This window comes from Opisthocomus hoazin, chromosome 5 (assembly GCF_030867145.1).
Source record: "Opisthocomus hoazin isolate bOpiHoa1 chromosome 5, bOpiHoa1.hap1, whole genome shotgun sequence".
Lineage (NCBI taxonomy): Eukaryota > Metazoa > Chordata > Aves > Opisthocomiformes > Opisthocomidae > Opisthocomus > Opisthocomus hoazin.
In genome coordinates, this window is record NC_134418.1 from 29860191 (window position 1) to 29879066 (window position 18876).

At 46.2% G+C, this 18876-nt stretch overlaps 1 protein-coding gene across 6 annotated transcripts in view; it reads right to left on the reverse strand.

Moving 5' to 3' along the window:
* SLC4A4 (solute carrier family 4 member 4) overlaps positions 1 to 18876 on the reverse strand; it is a 240596-nt gene that overhangs the window by 156557 nt on the left and 65163 nt on the right. For all 6 annotated transcript variants that reach the window (XM_075420783.1, XM_075420785.1, XM_075420784.1 and 3 more), the window contains one exon: positions 11027 to 11100. In XM_075420783.1, the coding sequence (XP_075276898.1) occupies positions 11027 to 11100 (74 nt within the window). Of the gene's footprint in view, positions 1 to 11026; positions 11101 to 18876 lie in introns of those variants that run through there.

Below are 18876 nucleotides of genomic sequence, written 5' to 3' on the forward strand. Positions count from 1 at the left end.
AGTGGGAATATTTTCAATGATACATTAGGAAGGTGTAAATGCTGAGTAGGAGAAAAGACATGGAAACTCACAAGACCTGTCAGTGAACATGGCTGCTTCATACAGCAGAAACAAGGAATATGATGATTTCCCCTAGCAATGTGTAAGAGCTAATTCCTATTCCCATTAATGCATATGAACACAGGTAACGAAACTCAAAAGAAAACAGAACAAAACCATAACCAATCCTCCAGATGGGCTGACCAGGCACAGTCCCCGACTCACCATTTGGTCCCCGCAGGATTCTCAGAACATCCTGATATTTAAGTGACTGATTTTCCAGGCAAGTAAAAACTTACCAATCAGGTAAACAGTAGAAGGATTCACTGAGCACTTTGTTTGTCGAAATCTAGGTGAAATCTAAACAAGCTAACACACCAGCTGGAGATAAATCAGATCCAAATCCCTCCTGTTCCCCACAGCAAAATAGCCCCATCAAGCAGCAGAACCAGAGAAAAGATGCATTTTCCTCTAAAGAGAGGGCAGCACACACAATTGGAACAGACTCGGCTCTTTGTGTCACAATAATAATTTTATTGGTGCAGAAACACGCGTGTATGTCTTACAGTGGTGACGCTTGGGCACAAAATTACCTCTCTGCAAGAGGTTCCCATGGAAGGAACCTGAGGTCTGTTGAGGGACTGAGCGCAGACCACGAGAGAACCAGAAGTAACAGGTGGATGCCTACAGTTGGATGAAGGATGCTGGACAAGAGACTGGCTGGGAGAAGCAGAAGAATTCATGTCCATACAGAAAAGACTGGAATAAAGAAGCACAAGTTTGTAGTCAAAAAACTGAGATCAGGAAGGCCCTCAGGCATAAAGGCCTTTAAAACAGTAACAGTATGCAATAAACTAGTTCTTCCATGGTATGTGGCAGTTGGCCAAAGAAAAGGGTCAATGTGAATCCATCAGGTGATAGGACAAAATACTTGTGAAAGGACAACCATAAGGTTGAATAAGATGTTCACAACCTCATAAATGCCATCAGGAGAAAAGCCTGCAATGAGAGAGATGCAGTAAAGGATAAAAAAGAAAACAGAAGCTCCAAGAGAGCCAAAACCCAAGCTACAACACAACTGACAGATAAAATAGGAAGGGATAAGACTAGAAACAACAAGGCCCTATTCGATTCTGCCAGCTGTGATAAAGGAACCCTGAATTCATGGCTAAGATGAAAGTATTCAAGAGAGGACCCAGCATCAGCAATGAAGATGCAGTTACTTAATCCAGCAGGGAACCTGTTCAAAGATCATGTTACGTATTTGTATTACTGCACTTCACATCTTAATATGCAGTCTTTTACTAAACTGACTACAAGGGGCAGGGAACTGAGCTGTGTAGGGGAAGACAGCATGTAAACTGGAGATTTTTTTTCTTCTTTTACAACATCAGGCTTCTAGAATTTCAAAACCTTCAAAAGGTCAGTTTAATCTTTATGTAAAGTGACCTCTGCAATCTTTAAAAGGTTCCCACGTAACAACACTATAGTTAGCCAGATCTGCCTAAAGCTTGCACTTCTCAATTTCAAACACGCAATTGCTCGCTACCCATTGATGACCCAGACTTGAACTGCCAAATTCCTAACAAGATTCAGAGGCTGCTCCAGCAAAGCATGTTTACAAGGTGAGTTAGCACTGTGCTCTGAAGAATGAGATGGCTCTAAAAGACAGAGCTCACATCAAGTCAAGTCAAAAATATCTAAACAGGAAAAGAAAATGAAAAATTGAAATGAGGTCTTCATTTGACTTCTTGAAGATCCTACAAACCCTGTTTGTTCAGAAGGAGCAGAGCCAGTCACCAAAAACTACACTAGGAATTGCTAGGAAAGGATCAGAATATGAAGCCCACAAGACCGACGTTGATGACAGCTATAAGGTACTGCTCCATGGCAGGAAAATGTAAGGAAGTTGGCTACGAATTATGGGTGGACATTGTTTAGACAGAACAATAAACATGTGTTTGGGGTATTCTCCCTGAGCTTTATATAAGCCACTTCGAGACTCTTACCCACAACCCCATAAGCTGCTTTTCTTTCCCTCTTCTTTGGAGCCATGAGAGGTTACAGAAGCCACCAAACCTGTCCTGCTGTGATCTGATCTGATCTGTCCAGTACTGCTTGAACTCCACAGAAAGAAAAGAAAGGCTTTAAAAACACTTAGCCCCGGGGAACAGGGCAGAGGCAGCGAGCTGCGCTGGACTGTGTAAGTTTTAGGCCAACCTGTTCGGAAGCATGGCACCTTTGAATTTTCTGCATCAGCCTTGAGCACTGACCACAGATCCTTTAAAACTGTGTCCCCTTCTGAAACGCCAGAAATGACTACCCAAAATAGCCCACCTAGGCTGAAAATCTTTGCCTCATTTTCCTTATTTCCATCTCATTAATTACCAAGGCTGACCAAACAAATACCAAGCTATACTTGACAGGATGCCATCCAGAGGGACCTGGACAAGCTGGAGAGGTGGGCCTGTGTGAACCTCATGAGGTTCAACAAGGCCAAGTGCAAGGTCCTACACCTGGGTCGGGGTAATCCCCGGTACCAATACAGGCGGGGGGATGAAAGGATCGAGAGCAGCCCTGCTGAGAGGGACTTGGGGGTACTGATAGATGAAAGGCTGGACATGAGCCGGCAATGTGCTATGGCAGCCCAGAGGGCCAACCGTGTCCTGGGCTGCATCAAGAGAAGAGTGGCCAGCAGGTCGAGAGAGGTGATTCTGCCCCTCTACTCTGCTCTGGTGAGACCTCACCTGGAGTACTGTGTTCAGCTCTGAAGCCCTCAGCACAAGAAGGACATGGAACTGTTGGAGCGGGTCCAAAGGAGGGCTACAAAAATGATCCGAGGGCTGGAGCACCTCTCCTATGAGGACAGGCTGAGAGAGTTGGGCTTGTTCAGCCTGGAGAAGAGAAGGCTGCAGGGAGACCTGATTGCAGCCTTTCAGTACTTAAAGGGAGCCTATAGGAAAGATGGGGACAATCTTTCTAGTAGAGACAGCAGTGACAGGACGAGGGGTAATGGTTTTAAACTAAAACAGGGTAGGTTTAGGCTGGATATAAGGAAGAAATTCTTTACAATGAGGGTGGTGAAACACTGGAATGGGTTGCCCAGAGAGGTAGTGGAGGTCCCATCCCTGGAAACATTCAAGACCAGGTTGGACAGGGCTCTGAGCAACCTGATCTAGTTAGCGGTGTCCCTGCTCGCTGCAGGGGGGTTGGACTAGATGACCTCTAGGGGTTCCTTCTGACCCAAAACTTTCTATGATTCTATGATTCTAAGTTCAGACACAGGTAGGTTTTAGACCACCCTCCAATGTAAGTAAGAGCTGTGGTATACTGACTAAGGCATCCAAATGCTGCCCCCGTTTCGGAGAAAGAACCTCAAACTGCTGTCTGGGTACCAGAGGTCAGCTGCTGCTTTACCACTTGTGCACAAGCAACAGGAAAGCATGTCACTGAAATCTGCTCTCCACGCTCTGAAGCAAACACCACAGCCTTTTCAGAGCCTGAATTCCTAACCACCACCAGTGACTGCATGGAGTAGCACATTGTCCAAAGCCTGAAGAACAAACAGCAAAGGCTGGGCACAGGTTAGCAACAAAACCAAGATACACATCTGCAATGTGCCAGGCAGAGATCTACCTAAACCACCATCCTGTTCCCCTGGCTTTGCAAAGTGCCAGGCAGTTCATGGGAAGTCCTCATAATCGCCCAGCTCTGCAGCACTGTATCGGTAGGAAAACAGCCCTGCCACAAGCGAACCTCGATTCCAAGGCTGCGGTCATAATTGCAACACACAGAGGCCGCGGTGTGTTTTACGAAAGGCAGCCTGCAGCCGAAGCCAGGGTTGCTCGAAGGCCGAGCTGCTGCCAGCAGGGCACCACAAAGGAATGCCAACAGCACGGCGCTCACGGGCCAGCGCCCCGTTCACACAAAGGCCTCCCGACGCCTCTCCAGCAGCACGGCCCTTCCTCCAAGGAAGCACCCGAGCCTCCTGTGTCCCTTCTCAGCCTTTTTTCACTGCCCAGGAAGATCTCCCAGCATTGTGCAGCCAGACTGGGAACATCACCCAAAGGAAAGGAAGGGACAGACCTTCACGAAGGCTGAGACGATGACTGAACTAGCGTACAGACTGCGCTTGCCCTAGCAGGCTACAGAAACAGCCCCAGCATCAGTTCCCAGATTCAGCCCAGCTCCACTAGTTCTGGGCACACAGATGAGAGAGGGAAGGACACTCCTGTGCTCCCCAGCTACACGAAGGCTGTGACTGTCTGACGTGGTCAAGCCTGAAGGAACCCAACCCTGACACGGAGCGTGGTATCTTCCACTTTCTGCCTCAATATCTTTCCCTGTTTGCCAAGTGGGTTCTGTCGTTTACCTTCACCACTTCTCTACGCCTTGATTTACAACACAGAGTACGTCTCTTAAAAACCTTTCAATTCAGTGAGTGGGTAAAAACCACAACAGAGTTAGCCAAAATCAGCCGAACAGAGCAAACACTGGCATTACACATTTTCCAACTGCGGCTGGGCCTCCCCTCTACATTTTGTGTTACCTTTTAATTTTAAACGTCCCAGAAAAATTTAGGAACGGTAAATCAGCACATCTGGGGCTCACATCCAAAGACTGAGCAAAGGCTGTATTGGTTCTTCAACCTCCATCCTGAACTGTCATATCCAGTATTATTTTACCTTAGAAAAATGAGCTGTCGGGCAAAGGAAGGTATATATAACGGGTGGGAGAAGACAGTCAAACAAGCCTAGACATGAATCCTAACTGAAATGACCCAAGAGAGGACCCAACTGTCATGTAGACAGCAGGTGCACAACTACAACACCAGCCTGCACACTGATGCTGGGCAGCATCTACAGAAACTGAAGCACAAAACAAGAGAGGTTTTAAGAAGTGACCTTTGTAGAGCCGTTACCATGAGCACACAGAGACCCACGCTGATGGACTGGACTGTTTGGCACTGTCCAAGTGCCTGCTCTCTCTTGGTAGGGACCAGCAGCTTCGGGATGGCCCCAAGTAAACAAAAACATCCACTCCAGGGAGCTGCTCCCATCAAAGGCTGTAAGGTGCCATGTGAGGGCCACCTTTCTAAGCAGAATGGTCCTCAGCAAAACTAATTTCACCACCCCATCAGAGAGCTGACGATTGTTTCTAAACAGATCAGAGATGGAAAAAAGCCAGTCACTGTCAGAATGGTATGGAAACACCTTTCTTCGCTGCCACGTGTCTTACACTCATAGCATGTGTCAGTGCAAAACTTACCATCACTTAAAAGAAAACACAGCCTTTCCTTCTCAACAGGCAAACCACATCATATATTGACTCAGCTGTTCATACATTTTCTCGATTTCTCCTGAATAAACAGCCAACTTATCACTACCTTATGTAAAGTCAGTTTATCATCACCTGAACTTGGACTGCAGTATTTCTCACCGAGCTTGGACTACGCGGGTATCCACACCTTCTCACACAACCCCAGAAACTTTAAAGCTAATTCAATTCCTGACAACAGATGAAAGACATCTTCAATGACAGAACGATAACCCATGCAATGATGGGTACACAGACACCTGTTGGAAATGGCGAATAGTAAGCACACTCATAGATTTACTAGCATCAAGCTAACAAACGACTGAGAAGCAATATTATCTTAATGACAAAAATTTCTGAACAAACCATGAGTGATTCATATTTCACAGACCTCGCAGCATTTGTACTATTGACTTAATACACACACACAAAAATCATTCCCAACTTTTCCATAGAGATTTACCATATTACTAAAGGTCTGCAGTGAAATCACAGCACTACACCTTTTAATTTATGACAAACCAGTTAATGGCACGTTTCAGTGTCCTGCAAAGTGTCACAGTGAATTAAAGCTGGAGGAGAAGCTCATCTAATATCTTTCATCCAGATATTTCAAAGTTGAGAAGATCCAAACCACCCATCTTGTTCTGACTAGCTGTGCGGGGCAGCATCTCGGTCCCACTCTGTGCCTGCCAGTCCCAAGCTGTGCCAGCCGCTGTACACAAAGAAGGCAAAAAGGCAGTGCCCGAGTCCTCTTGCTTTTACTTTTGCACAGGCAAAGCCCGAGACAGTTTCACCAAAGCAAAATACAGCCTACTCTATCTCTGCTTATAAATTAAAGGTACCAAAGAATATTAATGAATTATATTTTGTGCTGAGATTTTATCTGATTAATTTTTTAATTGTATGTATTTCAGAAGCAATTAAAAACCTGAACTGATACGAAACAGGTCTTTTGGTTATTTCTGAAAGTAGAGAAGGCGTGTCTACAGTCAGTGATCAAAACCTGAGGGTGGGGATGAAAGAAGAAAAAGAAAGCAAAGTAAAAGGGTAAATACAGCTCATTTCTCCTACCTTCTGCCCACTGTTAATAAAGGTAAAGATTTTCACAGTTATCTTTACCCTTTCAACCTCTCTCCTCATTGATCCAACCATCAGGTAACTATCTTAGGCTTATGGCATCACACAGCTTTCTACCAGCAAAGTGCAAAGACACAACAGGGTTCAGAATAGAAAGCAAGGAGGAGGAAAGTGTGAGTAGTCAGCTAAAATGGCAAAAAGTAGTTACAGAAAGTTGTTACAAAATCACTGTTTTAGGCTCTCTGCATACTAAAGCCCATAATGATAACATGGCCCATGGAAAAGTTTCCACTGTAACAGCATTTTGTTCCCGAATTCACTCCTGTAACAGTGGTATCTACGAGATATTCTCCAGACCTTTACTCTGAAAATCATCTGAAACGCAGCACAGAATACCTGGCACGAGTGCTGGTTCCCTTCTCCCAAGACACACAGCCAGAGTGCTCCTCAGGCCTTCCAGCAACAGGGTTGTCAGACTTGAAATCAAGCATCCTCCTCCCCACCATGAAGTCAGGGCGGCAGCAAGCCCGGGGGAAGTTACGCTTAAAGAGCCAAGAATACCTTATCTCAAAGGATAAGGTGGAGCTTTACTTTTCCCCTCTTGCAAAATTGGTTATTAAGTAATCTGTTTATGTCACACATACCAGCCCTCCTAACAGTAGCATTACAGCAATACGTCATTACCTTCAAGGAAAGGAACGTGCAGTGCTCTAAATGAATGGGAATGGTTTTCTCGCACAGGAGGTTCAGCTTAGGGCAGTGCCTCTTTGTGATTTCCCCCAAGAAAGCCTACGTTTTCGTGTTTGCTTTCCTTCCACATTCTGAACTGGACCCAGGCAGAGCCCTTGTCTCACCAAGTCACATTTCTGGGCAACATCAGTGCTAGCCAGCAGAGCAGCTCTTCTTACCTACCACGTACTGAATTAATCAATTAAGCCCTCCCACTGATAAAGACAGTAGGGTGCGCACTGCAATGGAGTAATTTTTAAATGTCAACAGCAGATATCGCTAACAAAACAGCAGCACATTCCAGCATAGGACCAGACTGAGGTGCCATCTTAGAGAAGCACTAAACAATCTCTGGAAGCAGGCCAAAGGGACATACTTTTGTCAGGTATGTATGGTTTCTATTGACATTTACTCAGCAAAGGCACAACCGACAATTGCCCCAAGCTGAAGATGTCTCAACACCCTACTGACCAGAAATGCCCGTTTTTCCCCTTCCTTAAAAACCTAAGTCCTTCCCTCTCCCCCACACCGCTACATAATTAAATTAGTGAGTGACGTGGTAATTGAGTTGCTATCTCCATCTCACAGACATAATGCGAGGACATCAGCTGCCAATAAAACGACACCACGCTGTTACTCTCTTCTTGCAAAGAACGTGCAAAAGAGGGATGGTCAAAACGGCAACTTTCAAATTCTGTCTTCATCTGGTTGAAATCAAACCGATTCACAATCAACAAAAAAAAAGCCTGCTTTCTAAGCATGTTCTAATGTTTCGCAGTAGGGTTTTCCCAGTCCCTCCTGCAAACTCCTGCAGCTGGGGAATCCCCAAGTCCCACTGTCCAAAAACTACACTGTCAGCTCTCTTCTCATAAAGGTTACAATTCCCCTTCCTCTAGCAGAGCAAAAAGAAAACAGTCTCTCCTCTCTGCTGATGTTCTTTTTCCTACAAGTTTAGTGAAATTAAGAGTAACTTTAAAGACCCTTCCTGAGAAATTTGATCAAAACTGACAGCTAGGTATAAAAAATTATTGGGACAGGAATAGACAGAAGAGGCAAGAGAGGCAAACAACTTTATGGTATGTATGTTATTTCCTCATGAAAGCAAGCTAAAAATAAAAACTATCAGAAAAATAAAATACACCTGGAGGTAACAATTCCACTCACTGTTACCTTCTTCTACAGAGGATGCAACTACTGTAAGCCTTTTAGAAAAGCAAGTTATAACTATACCATGAAAGTGGCTGAAGTAATGGAGAGCACTTCAGAGCCAACACCTTCAGGTCTCTAGACAAATGCTCTTCTCCTTCAAACCTCTCCACCTGCAGTGCAGAAATCTAGCAGAGAGACTTAAAAGCCTCCGTACCAAGTGTCAAAGGTCTTCAACCTGATGTTTTAGCCCTTCCATCAGATATTAAACTGAAAGAGAGTAGATTTAGCTCGGATATAAGGAAAGAACTCTTTACTCTGAGGGTGGTGAGGCACTGGCAGAGGTTGCCCAGAGAAGCTGTGGGTGCTGCCTCCCTGGAAGTGTTGAAGGCCAGGCTGGACGGGGCTTTGGGCAACCTGGTGTAGTGGAAGGTGTCCAGGCCCATGGCAGGGGAGGCTGGACTAGAAGATCCTTAAAAGTTTCCTTAAAACCCAAACCATTCTGTGAGTCTACAACTCATTCTATACATGCAGTCTGTGACTATACATGGGGTGCATGCATGCATATTAGATACACATGTACATTAAGTGTACTTACATAGAATCATAGAATGCTTTGGGTTGGAAGGGACCTTTCGAGGTCATCTAGCCCAACCTCCCTGCAGTGATCTAACTCTCTACACAGCTATGTGCCCACTATATCATTCTCCGACATAGAGGTCACATAGCTGTGTAGAGAGTTAGGTGTAGCTGAGGACATGCATCTTCCCCTCTAAGGCAAACAACATCTCTTTAAAATGCCAAAGCATTTAACGATTACTTGCACTGTGGTAATGCCCCAGATTTGCCAGGTATGCTATGAATTGCAGGCTGTCCCACTCCAGAAGAGTGGAGTGGCTGAGCAGCAACTCACCACCCGCATCACACACGCCATACACGCATGGTGACACTGACAGATGCTACAGCGTCAGGACTGGCCCTGCCACAGACGGCAGCTCCTTTTGCGATTTAGCTAGGTCATTCACAGAAGCCCTGTGAGAACCCAGGCACTGCCTTTAGCACGAACAAGGGAATTAGCTGGTTACACAGCTCCAAGTCTCTCCGGAGGCTCAGACAAGCAGCCACAGTTCTGAGAGGCCTGTCGTGTGCAATTAGAAATACTTGCTTCACCTCCTCTCTGCCTTACCCCAGCGAGAAGAACTGCAACTGGTCTGTTAGCCTAACTAAATCAAATGAGGATATCTACACTGAAACGTGGAGATAAACACACCACACCTACAAATCTTACTTAAACTATTAACCACAACCTTTTTCACAGCACCTACAGACAGTTAAAAAGGACACTCCCACACTGCTCTTTACAAACGACAATTTGTATTATACTCATGGAGCATCACATATGGGCAATACACACCACCACAGCACGTGGCAACATTTAAGACAGTAAAATACAAGAAATGTTCTCCCTCTCTCCCCTCTCAAATGTTTCTGTTGTGCCAAGGTATCCATTATTCTACAAGCAAAAGGCTAATACAAAACTGCTGTCACTCTGACCCTGCAGACAGCAAATGGCCCAATTAAACCCAAAATGATGATTTATAGCTGCTGAGCACAGATTACTTCATAGGAAAGAGGAAGAAAACACAGGCTCTTTCATGGAAATGACCGGTTTGATTTGCTGGAAGTGTTCTAATCCATCTTTTTGGAGATTATTTTCTTTCATACTGCTTGATCCTTTACCATTCGTTACTGGTGACAATGACATGGCTGTAATCCTACACCTTTCAAAACATTTTAAACTGAAAAGCCACAGGCATTTGTTTGCAAATAAAGAAATTAGAATAAAATTATATGCCTAAATCAAGAGGGGAAAGATAGCACTGTGAGGTGAAATACTGGCCCCCTTTCCCTTCTAGGTAGGGTATGTACCCTGTTGTCCTCTCCTCCTTCTCCCCCACTAGTTTATCAAGCACACAGTCAACTGATCCTCATAAAACAGAGAGAGAAATTGCTGCAAATAATTCATTCGTATCAGTTTAATAATTTTCCACAAACAACCTTAAACTAAACTCATTTAAATCCTTTTTACCTTTGGGATTTCACAACGTTTTTAGTTTAGAGAGAAAATAACACTTTCAAAGGAGTCTACGCTTTTCCTAAAAAGTTAGGAAACTGTTTGCTCTGTTAAGAATTTTCTCTTCAAGGGAAAAACCTCCTCATTATGCCTCCTAAGCTAAAAGGATAACCCAGGCAAACATCCACTTGCTGCCTTATGTCCACCCCTGACACTCGGTAGAAATTCTGCTGGTTTTCCAGTTCGCTTTTCCGTCTACAAGACCTGTCATCGTATTCTAGCACTTCTGAGCGCACTGCGGACATGCAAGCATTGCCAAAACTATATTCACAGAGGAAAGAAAAAAAAATACCCCGATATTTCACAGCCACTATGCAAAACACAGCAAACACAACTGTTTGGGAAGTGGAAATATGTGCCAGCAGCATGTAACAACATTCACTCCTGAACTGAAAAAGAGGATTTCTTTAAAAAAAATCAGTTTTACCCCAATGAAGCTTACCTGTGTTTCAGTCAATTTTAGGATTAATTACTTGGCAAAACAAAGCAGCCCTTTTTCTCTGCTATCCGACTGTGCCGATCTTGCATACAAATACAAATTGTGAAGGCACCCTTTCTCCCCACCAGTCCAAGGTCTCTTACCTTCCACTTCTTCTTCATCACATACATGTTTAAGGAATGAAGCCCCTCTATCCAGTACTGCCTCGTCCTCCATCCTATAGTAATAGAAAAGAAAAAAGGAATGCTCAGACTTTTCCTGGAGTGAGCTATTTGAACCAGCCCAGGTCCTGGGCAGGTTAACTTGCAAGCTGTTGTTCATGTTCCTGTGGATACTCCTGTTCTCCTTCCAGTGTCTGCGGTTCCTTCATAGAGCTCCTTTCAAATGCCGTTAGGTTTAAGCTGGCCTCACGTAGCTCCAATTCTAACCTTGAGAGGACATCAGTGGTGACAGGTGTGAGAACGGTAATCCCAGCTAGAAGTCTTTGGGGTTTTTTTCCTGTTTCTTGTTGACTTTTTTTTTTCTTTTCCTTTTTCCTTTTTTCTAAAAATAACATAAACACACACAGGCAAGTTTGGGACTGTCTATGCAATAGCCAAGAGTTTGTGGAATTCCAGTTTCCCTTTAAAGTTCTCCTGAAAGATGCTGCCTGCAGAACTACGTATACAAGCAAGCACACATACTACACAGACAAACACACGCATTTAAACACACAGTGGGAGACCAGCCTTCAGCTAGCCTCTTAATACCAGCAAAGCACACTTGTCTGCTGAGAGGCAAGCTTTGTGTCACATGTTGGCCTTACAGAAATCTGACATATTAGGATTATCCAGAGACCGAGCTACAGTAAGTCAGACCATCACAGCAGCCATTTATGTGTGTCACCCACTCATTCATCCATTTGGGGATGCTTTTTAGCAGTTGCTTCTTTCCCCTCCCCTTTTCTCTCCACCTCTTCTCTGCTTCTCTGTATAGAAGAGACTCGTAATTCTGTGTCTCTGCCATAAAAGTCCCCCTGTGGGGCTGCCCGGAACAGGTGTTGCTGTATTTCACCCACAAAGTAAGAGTCTGCACGTTTTCTAACAGTTCATCTGCAAATCCACTTTTGACAAGCAAATACAAAAATGCTAGAATAACAAAGAAAAAAGAAATCTAGCTATATTAAATAATCTCCTTTCCTATCACTTAGAGGCTAAGCACGCATTTGCTGCTTACTGCTGGACAGTCCCTGTGGAAGCTTTCTATATTAATACAACTGGAGACCGAGCTGGTAACCTGTTCCCCTGCCAATGGCAAGAAACAGGCATATGTGGGTAATGATCAAAAAACAACCTTTTCCTTATATTCCCTAGATGGAATAAGGACAAACTCAGTACAGAAAGAGATAAAGTCTTCCAAACATCTTCACGTCTACATTGCTTCCACTTGTGATCCCAAAAGATCCTCCAAGTGCAGTAGCAGCAAACGCTTAGTGGAGTTTTTTAAGGGCACATTCAAATTTAGGGGAGTATAAAAACTGAGGGGATGAATACCAAGAAATCAAAATGTCTTAAGATATCTACCTGGCATTTCAACGCCTAGCTGAACAAAAAAAAAAAACAAAAATATTCAGCCACCAAAGAAAGTACCTTAGCCCTCATTTTCTGAAAGTACTACCACAGCAGCCATTTTACCATCTTTGCCAAGTTTTCCTCCATCTCAAGCACCTTTACTAACATGCCGTCAGCCTCATCCTTGGCTCTTAGTCCGCAGCTCAGCTCCCATGAACGAGTCTCAGATACGTCACAGATAAAAAAGAACACAGCAAAATGGCTAAGACTCAAAACGGCTAGCTAAGCATATGGAAATACACATTTTTTATTTGCATTATTGGATGGCAGCAAATAACACAGCACCATACCTAGAAACGAACATGAGCATCAGCTCCTAAGTTTGGGTCCAATGCAGACACTTGGAACAAGGCCCCCTCCCCTTCACACAGGCTGCTTCTGCCCACACTGCTGCTAGAGACCCAGAAGCCAGCGGATTTGAAGAACAAGTTTCTCTGACTTCAGAAAGGTCCCATTTCACAAGCAGCTGCTGCCCTGCGCAAAGGGGCAGGACGTGCTTCTTGCCAACAAAACACACAAAGCCAGCACTCAGGCACACGCACAGAAGCCTTCCCTGAAAGCTCTAGTTCTTCCTTAAATTATTCAAGACTATTTATGCACCTTTTCCAAGGCAACAAAAGGGAACATATTTCATGGATGCTCTCGCCTGTTTGCAACGTTTGCGAAGGCACACCCCAATCTTTATGTTTTTTAATTTTTTTTTCCCCCCAAGCCAGCACAGTAGCTACTTGCTATAAACACAACTGAAAACATCTGGAACAGCTGGGACTGGATTTCCAGACCAAAAACAAACCACACACGCTTTATTACTCCGTAAAGCCTGTTCTTATACTTTCACACACAATGTGCCCTGGCATTTGCCTCCGTTTCCTGGCCACATTCAGGTCCCTCAGCATGCGTGTATGTGTGCAACCACGCCTGCGCATCCCACAGTCCCTGCTCAGACACCACTTTCCAACCCCAGTTTGTCCACACCATCTTAGGCAGCACCAGCCCAGGCGCGCAGCAGCTGAGAAGCCACAGTCTCATGGCGGGTGTGGGAGAGGGAGAAGAGAGGGGAAAGGAAGGAAGGGAGCAATTTCCACTGCCTGCAAGGAACGCAGTGCTGAAAATTCACTGGGTGCCACCCACCAAGTAAAACGTCTGCTCAAATTCCCCACCACAGCAGTGCACCCTCCCAGCGTCTCCCTGCCCACTGCTGTGCCCCACTTGCTGCTGAGCATCCAAGGCAGCCCCTCGCTGCATGCAGCAGGGACGGAGCCCCCGCTTCCGCTCACCCTCCCCCTGATGGCACCTTTCCTCCCTTGGATCGGTTTATCACATTTAACAGCTGCGCTTTCTAGCTGCAGAGGGTTGGAAAACTGCTTATGACACACTGCAAGCCTGATGTTTTCCCTGAAACGCGCGCAGAGCAGATCCGAAGAAGCTGGGGGGTTTAAAGGGCCAGGAATAGAGCTTGGGTCGCCTTGGCACAGTGCCCCGTCTCTAATCCGCAGGAGTTTAGTGATTAGACTCCCAAGCGCCACCTCCCTTGACTTGGTCTTTTCTGCCCTTCTCAGATTACTGCACGATTTCTTCAGGCCGAAATCTAGCAAGAAGACATCCTTATGAATTTGCACGGGGGAAATATTTCAGCCCCCTGGAATTTTTCAAATAACACAAAATGGGAGTTGCAGAAATTAAAAAAAAAAAAAACAAAACACATGAAACAACCGGAATATCTTCACTTGGGTATTCAGGGGAAACCTGGCAGACACCTATCAGTGAAGCACTGCAGCAAGGAAAGGCATTTTCACCATCCCATGGAGGAAACACACACACTGGACAGAAGAAAGGGGGGAAATTTGTTTAGGGCCTCTGAACAGAAACACGCCTTCGTTTAAGCCTGGTTTACTAGCTCCTTGTACTAAGGTAAAAAGCATGGGACGTTCAGATGCTTTTTATCTAGATCCACATCCTCATCACTGCCACTGCAAGGTTTTGCAAAAAAAAATGAAAAATTAATTAAAAAAGCTTGGGTTTCTATTTTCAGGGTCTAGATCTGAGCAAGTCGTGTATTCTGACAGAATATACTCAAGTGAAAAAACATAAGCTGCTTGAGTAATTGGCCTCTCTGGGTAGATAATTAGATCAGTACCAAACATTTATTGAAATGACATTATGTGTCAATAAGATTTTAACAAGAGTCACACACAGCCTACCCAACACAGCACGCAACTCCAACCTAAATTTGCAGACCACTCGCAGATACAGCTCACAGGAATATTCTGCCAGACTACTCCAAAAGAACAAGACCAATTTACTACTAACAGGGATCCCGGCCTTCCTAAGGGAGAGAAAAGTCAGTATAAAACAGGCAAAGTAAATCAAATAGCATAATCAGAAAAGAAGATGAAAAGTTGCTCTGGTGAGACCCGACCTGGAGTCCTGCATCCAGCTCTGGAGCCCTCAGCACAAGAAGGACATGGACCTGTTGGAGCAGGTCCAGAGAAAGCCACAAAAATGATCAGAAGGCTGGAACACCTCTCCTATGAGGAAAGGCTGAGAGAGTTGGGGCTGTTCAGCCTGGAGAAGACTCCGGGGAGACCTTAGAGCGGCCTTTCACTACCTGAAGGGGCCTACAAGAAAGCTGGAGAGCGACCTTTTACAAGGGCATGTAGTGATAAGACAAGGGGTAATGACTTTGAACTGAAAGAGGGTAGATTCAGGTTAGACATGTGGAAGAAATTCTTTACTGTGAGGGTGGTGAGGCACTGGCACAGGCTGCCCAGAGAAGTCATGGCTGCCCCCTCCCTAGAAGCATCGAAGGCCAGGTTGAATTGGGCTTTGAGCAACCTGGTCTAGTGGAATGTGTTCCTGCCCATGGCAGCGGGGCTAGAACTAGGTGATTTTTAAGGTCCCTTCCAACCGAAACCATCCTATGATTGTATGATTCTATTCCTTGTCTCCTTTCCCTTGGCTACACTTAACTGACCATCTCTGTTTCGCCCATCACTTTCCTGCAGTTCTCCTTGTTAGAGCACTGAACATTCGCAAGACATCTCCAAAGCAGGCGAGACCAGCAAGCAACCTCAGCTGTGCAGGCCCTGCCGCCACCCGGATGGATGCCAGGAGATGGACCCCTGCCGCTGCCCAGACGGAGCGCTGGGACACAGACCCCTGCTGCCACCTGGCCCGAGCGCCAGGAGATGGACCCCTGCCACTGCCTGGCCACCCTCCCGTCAGCCCAGCTGCCTCAAGAGACACACCTGGGGCCCTCCCCCCAGCAGTAATCAACACCAGCCCTTTTGATAACTTTGTAATTTATGAGGGGAGAAGAGAGAAACTAGTGTTTGGAGTAAAGCTGAAGGGCTGATGTGGCAACACAAGTTGTTGCATGGAGATACGGCTCGCTCGAGTGAATAAACGCACAACATAGCTGGGGAGCAACAAACGAGAGTTATTGCTTGCTGATAAGGTTTTACGATTCTGCCCATTCCGTACGTCTTTTGCAATCAGGAAGAAACTCCAGCAAACTCTGGACTGAACAAAGGGAAAAAAAAAAAAGGTGCCAGCTCTGTAACTGAAACGAACGGCATAACGCAGAGCCCATGTGAAAGTCGCCTTTAGAGAGCAACCCTTCTGCAGCAAGCCAGGGCACAGAGCGTGCTAATGGCTTCACATGGAGGACAGGGGACTGCGGGCACAGGGTCACAGAGCAGCAACACCTGCCGGCCGAAACAGCAGCCCCAACAGCAGGGCTTCGAAAGGAGTCGGGTCGAGCCTGCTAATCGAAACACACCTGCCCAGCCGCCCAGCACCACGGCTCCTGCTTCACCACGCTCACCGGTTGGTGTGCAGAAGCTACGAGGAAAGGCTGAGGGAGCTGGGCTTGTTCAGCCTGAAGAAGAGAAGGCTGAGAGGGGACCTAATAAATGCTTATAAATATCTCAAGGGTGAGTGTCAGGAGGATGGGGCCAGACTCTTTTCAGTGGTGCCCAGCAACAGGACAAGGGGCAATGGCCACAAACTGAAGCACAGGAAGTTCCGTCTGAACATGAGGAAGAACTTCTTCACTCTGGGGATGACGGGGCACTGGAACAGGCTGCCCAGAGGGGTTGTGGAGTCTCCTTCTCTGGAGATATTCAAGACCCACCTGGACAAGGTCCTCTGCAGCCTGCTCTAGGTGACACTGCTGTGGCAGGGGGGTTGGACTAGATGACCCACAGAGGTCCCTCCCAACCCCGCCATCATGTGATTCCATGAAGCTCTCCTCCTTCACAAGAAAGGGAAGTGAAGTAAGATCTTCCTGAGCGTGCAAGAATCAACCACCCCCGCCTGCTGCTCAGAGCCTGGCATCATTTACCTGACATGACACTTTCCCTCAGAAAACTGCTATCCATAAAGCGGAGGGGGGGAGCACAGTGGATGGCGATGTTGAGAGAGGAGAGACACAAAAAAAATGCAAACAGCACAGCAGCATTGCTGGCTAAGCTGTCTGGCAGGTCTCGCAACCCCGCAAGGAGCACACCCAACTCTACACACACGCCGTTCCCCTTCACTGTTTACCTCCCAAACACAAAAGGGGAAACTGTGCAGCACACAAGTCCTTTCTCCTTGTGGGGGCTGAAGGGGAGTTTTCAGCGGAGGAGACTCTGCAGCTCCCAGCAGAACAGACAGCCACCTCCGACAGCTTGATCTGCCTGGACACTCCAACGCCAGCTACGCAGAGGACTCCCGTACCTCTGCAACGCCTCCCTGCGCTGCTGGCAACCAACACAGAGCAACCCATGTGCACACACCCTTCGGCTGTGGTTTTCTGCCGTGGGTGATCACAACCAGAGCTGGCAAACAGAAGCGTGATGCGGCTGGCCTGGAACAGCCACAGGTACAGCCACAGCCCCACTCCGCACTGCTCCCCACAAGGTGGAAGAGGCCAGCTCATGACAACCGTGCGGGCATTTGGAGTCCTTCACAGGACTGAGACATGTCCTCCATCACCAAAACTACGTGTGACAAGCAACATCATTCAACCTTCAGCAACAGATGGAACAACACAACCATCAGCCAGACCTGGAGGCTCACACAGGCAGGATGCACAGGGCCTGGACCTGAGCAGAGAGAACAGCCACCAAAGGCTTCCCTGCCAGTGACAACCGGTGCCTTCGCCAAGCCACCCAAGTTAAATGCCAAGTGTGTCTGCGTGCATGTATCCCAAAGATAACGCATCAGTAAGCTAAACAGGCTTCTTCTGTGAACAGGCTGCAGAGGGACAGAGATAATTTTATTTCTTTTCTCTGCAACCTGTGAAGCATTCGGACACTGCGATGACAGTGGCCAAGTAACCAGGAAGCCAGGAAGGAAACTTGGTCCCAACTGATGCTCTCACAGTCCATACGCAAGTGCTTAAATAAACAGACCTGATACGACCGATTCCTTTTTAGGGGCTAGACGTGTTTTGTTTTTCTCACATACCTGCATATGGGCTCTATCACACAGAAAAATGAGGTTTTGACTATACTCAGCATGGCCTGGTTGATGCACTTTTAGAACACACTGCCAAATTTCTCTTGGATGCATTTTCCCCTGTCAGCTCTAAACCAGCATTTATTTACATGCTTTCTCAGCAAAAGGTTGCAGTCACCAGGAGCAGAGGAGGACAGAAGCCTCTGCTTTCTGCAGGAAGAACTTGCACTATAATATTTTTAAATCCAGACATAAACCCAGCTTCTTTTAAAATAACTCTCAATAATCAACAGGGAACTAATACCCAGGACAACCGCTTTGCACAATGCAAACAAGTAGAGCAGATGCAGCACGACTCATCTCAGCTCTTCCCTCTCCTGCAGACCTCTGCTCTGAACACAGAATGCCATCTCCTCTCCCCAGAGCACCGCCAATCACCTCCTGCACAGAACCACGAAATAACTACAAATGCTACAAGACTGAAATCTGAAAATGCATGCAGGGTGCTAAAGCACTGTTTTCTGACAATGCGGGACACGTAGGAAAAGGCTGTTACATACACAAACTCATTTGTTTCACGTTGTGCTTTTCCTTTTTGCAGTAACGACTCCTATTTTCTAGAGCCAACGAACTGCCAACACATGTTGGACGACGACGCACGCGACGCTTGGTGATTAATTGCACCCGTGCTGCAGTGAAGCAAGGAGGCGGCAAAAAGCAAGAAAGCTTTTCAAGTTCATCATCTCACTACCAACTTACAAGCAACTGCATGTTCTGGATTACTTGTCTTTTCAAAAGGCATGCGAAAACTCACAGGTTTGCTGTTGCTTGCTTGTGTCTCTCAAGCATGACAGTGACACAAGCCTTTCATTACTCGACACTGAAGGGCACTTGTTGAAGGGGCTTTGGAGAAAGGAGAAGCAAAACCACAAGGTAAG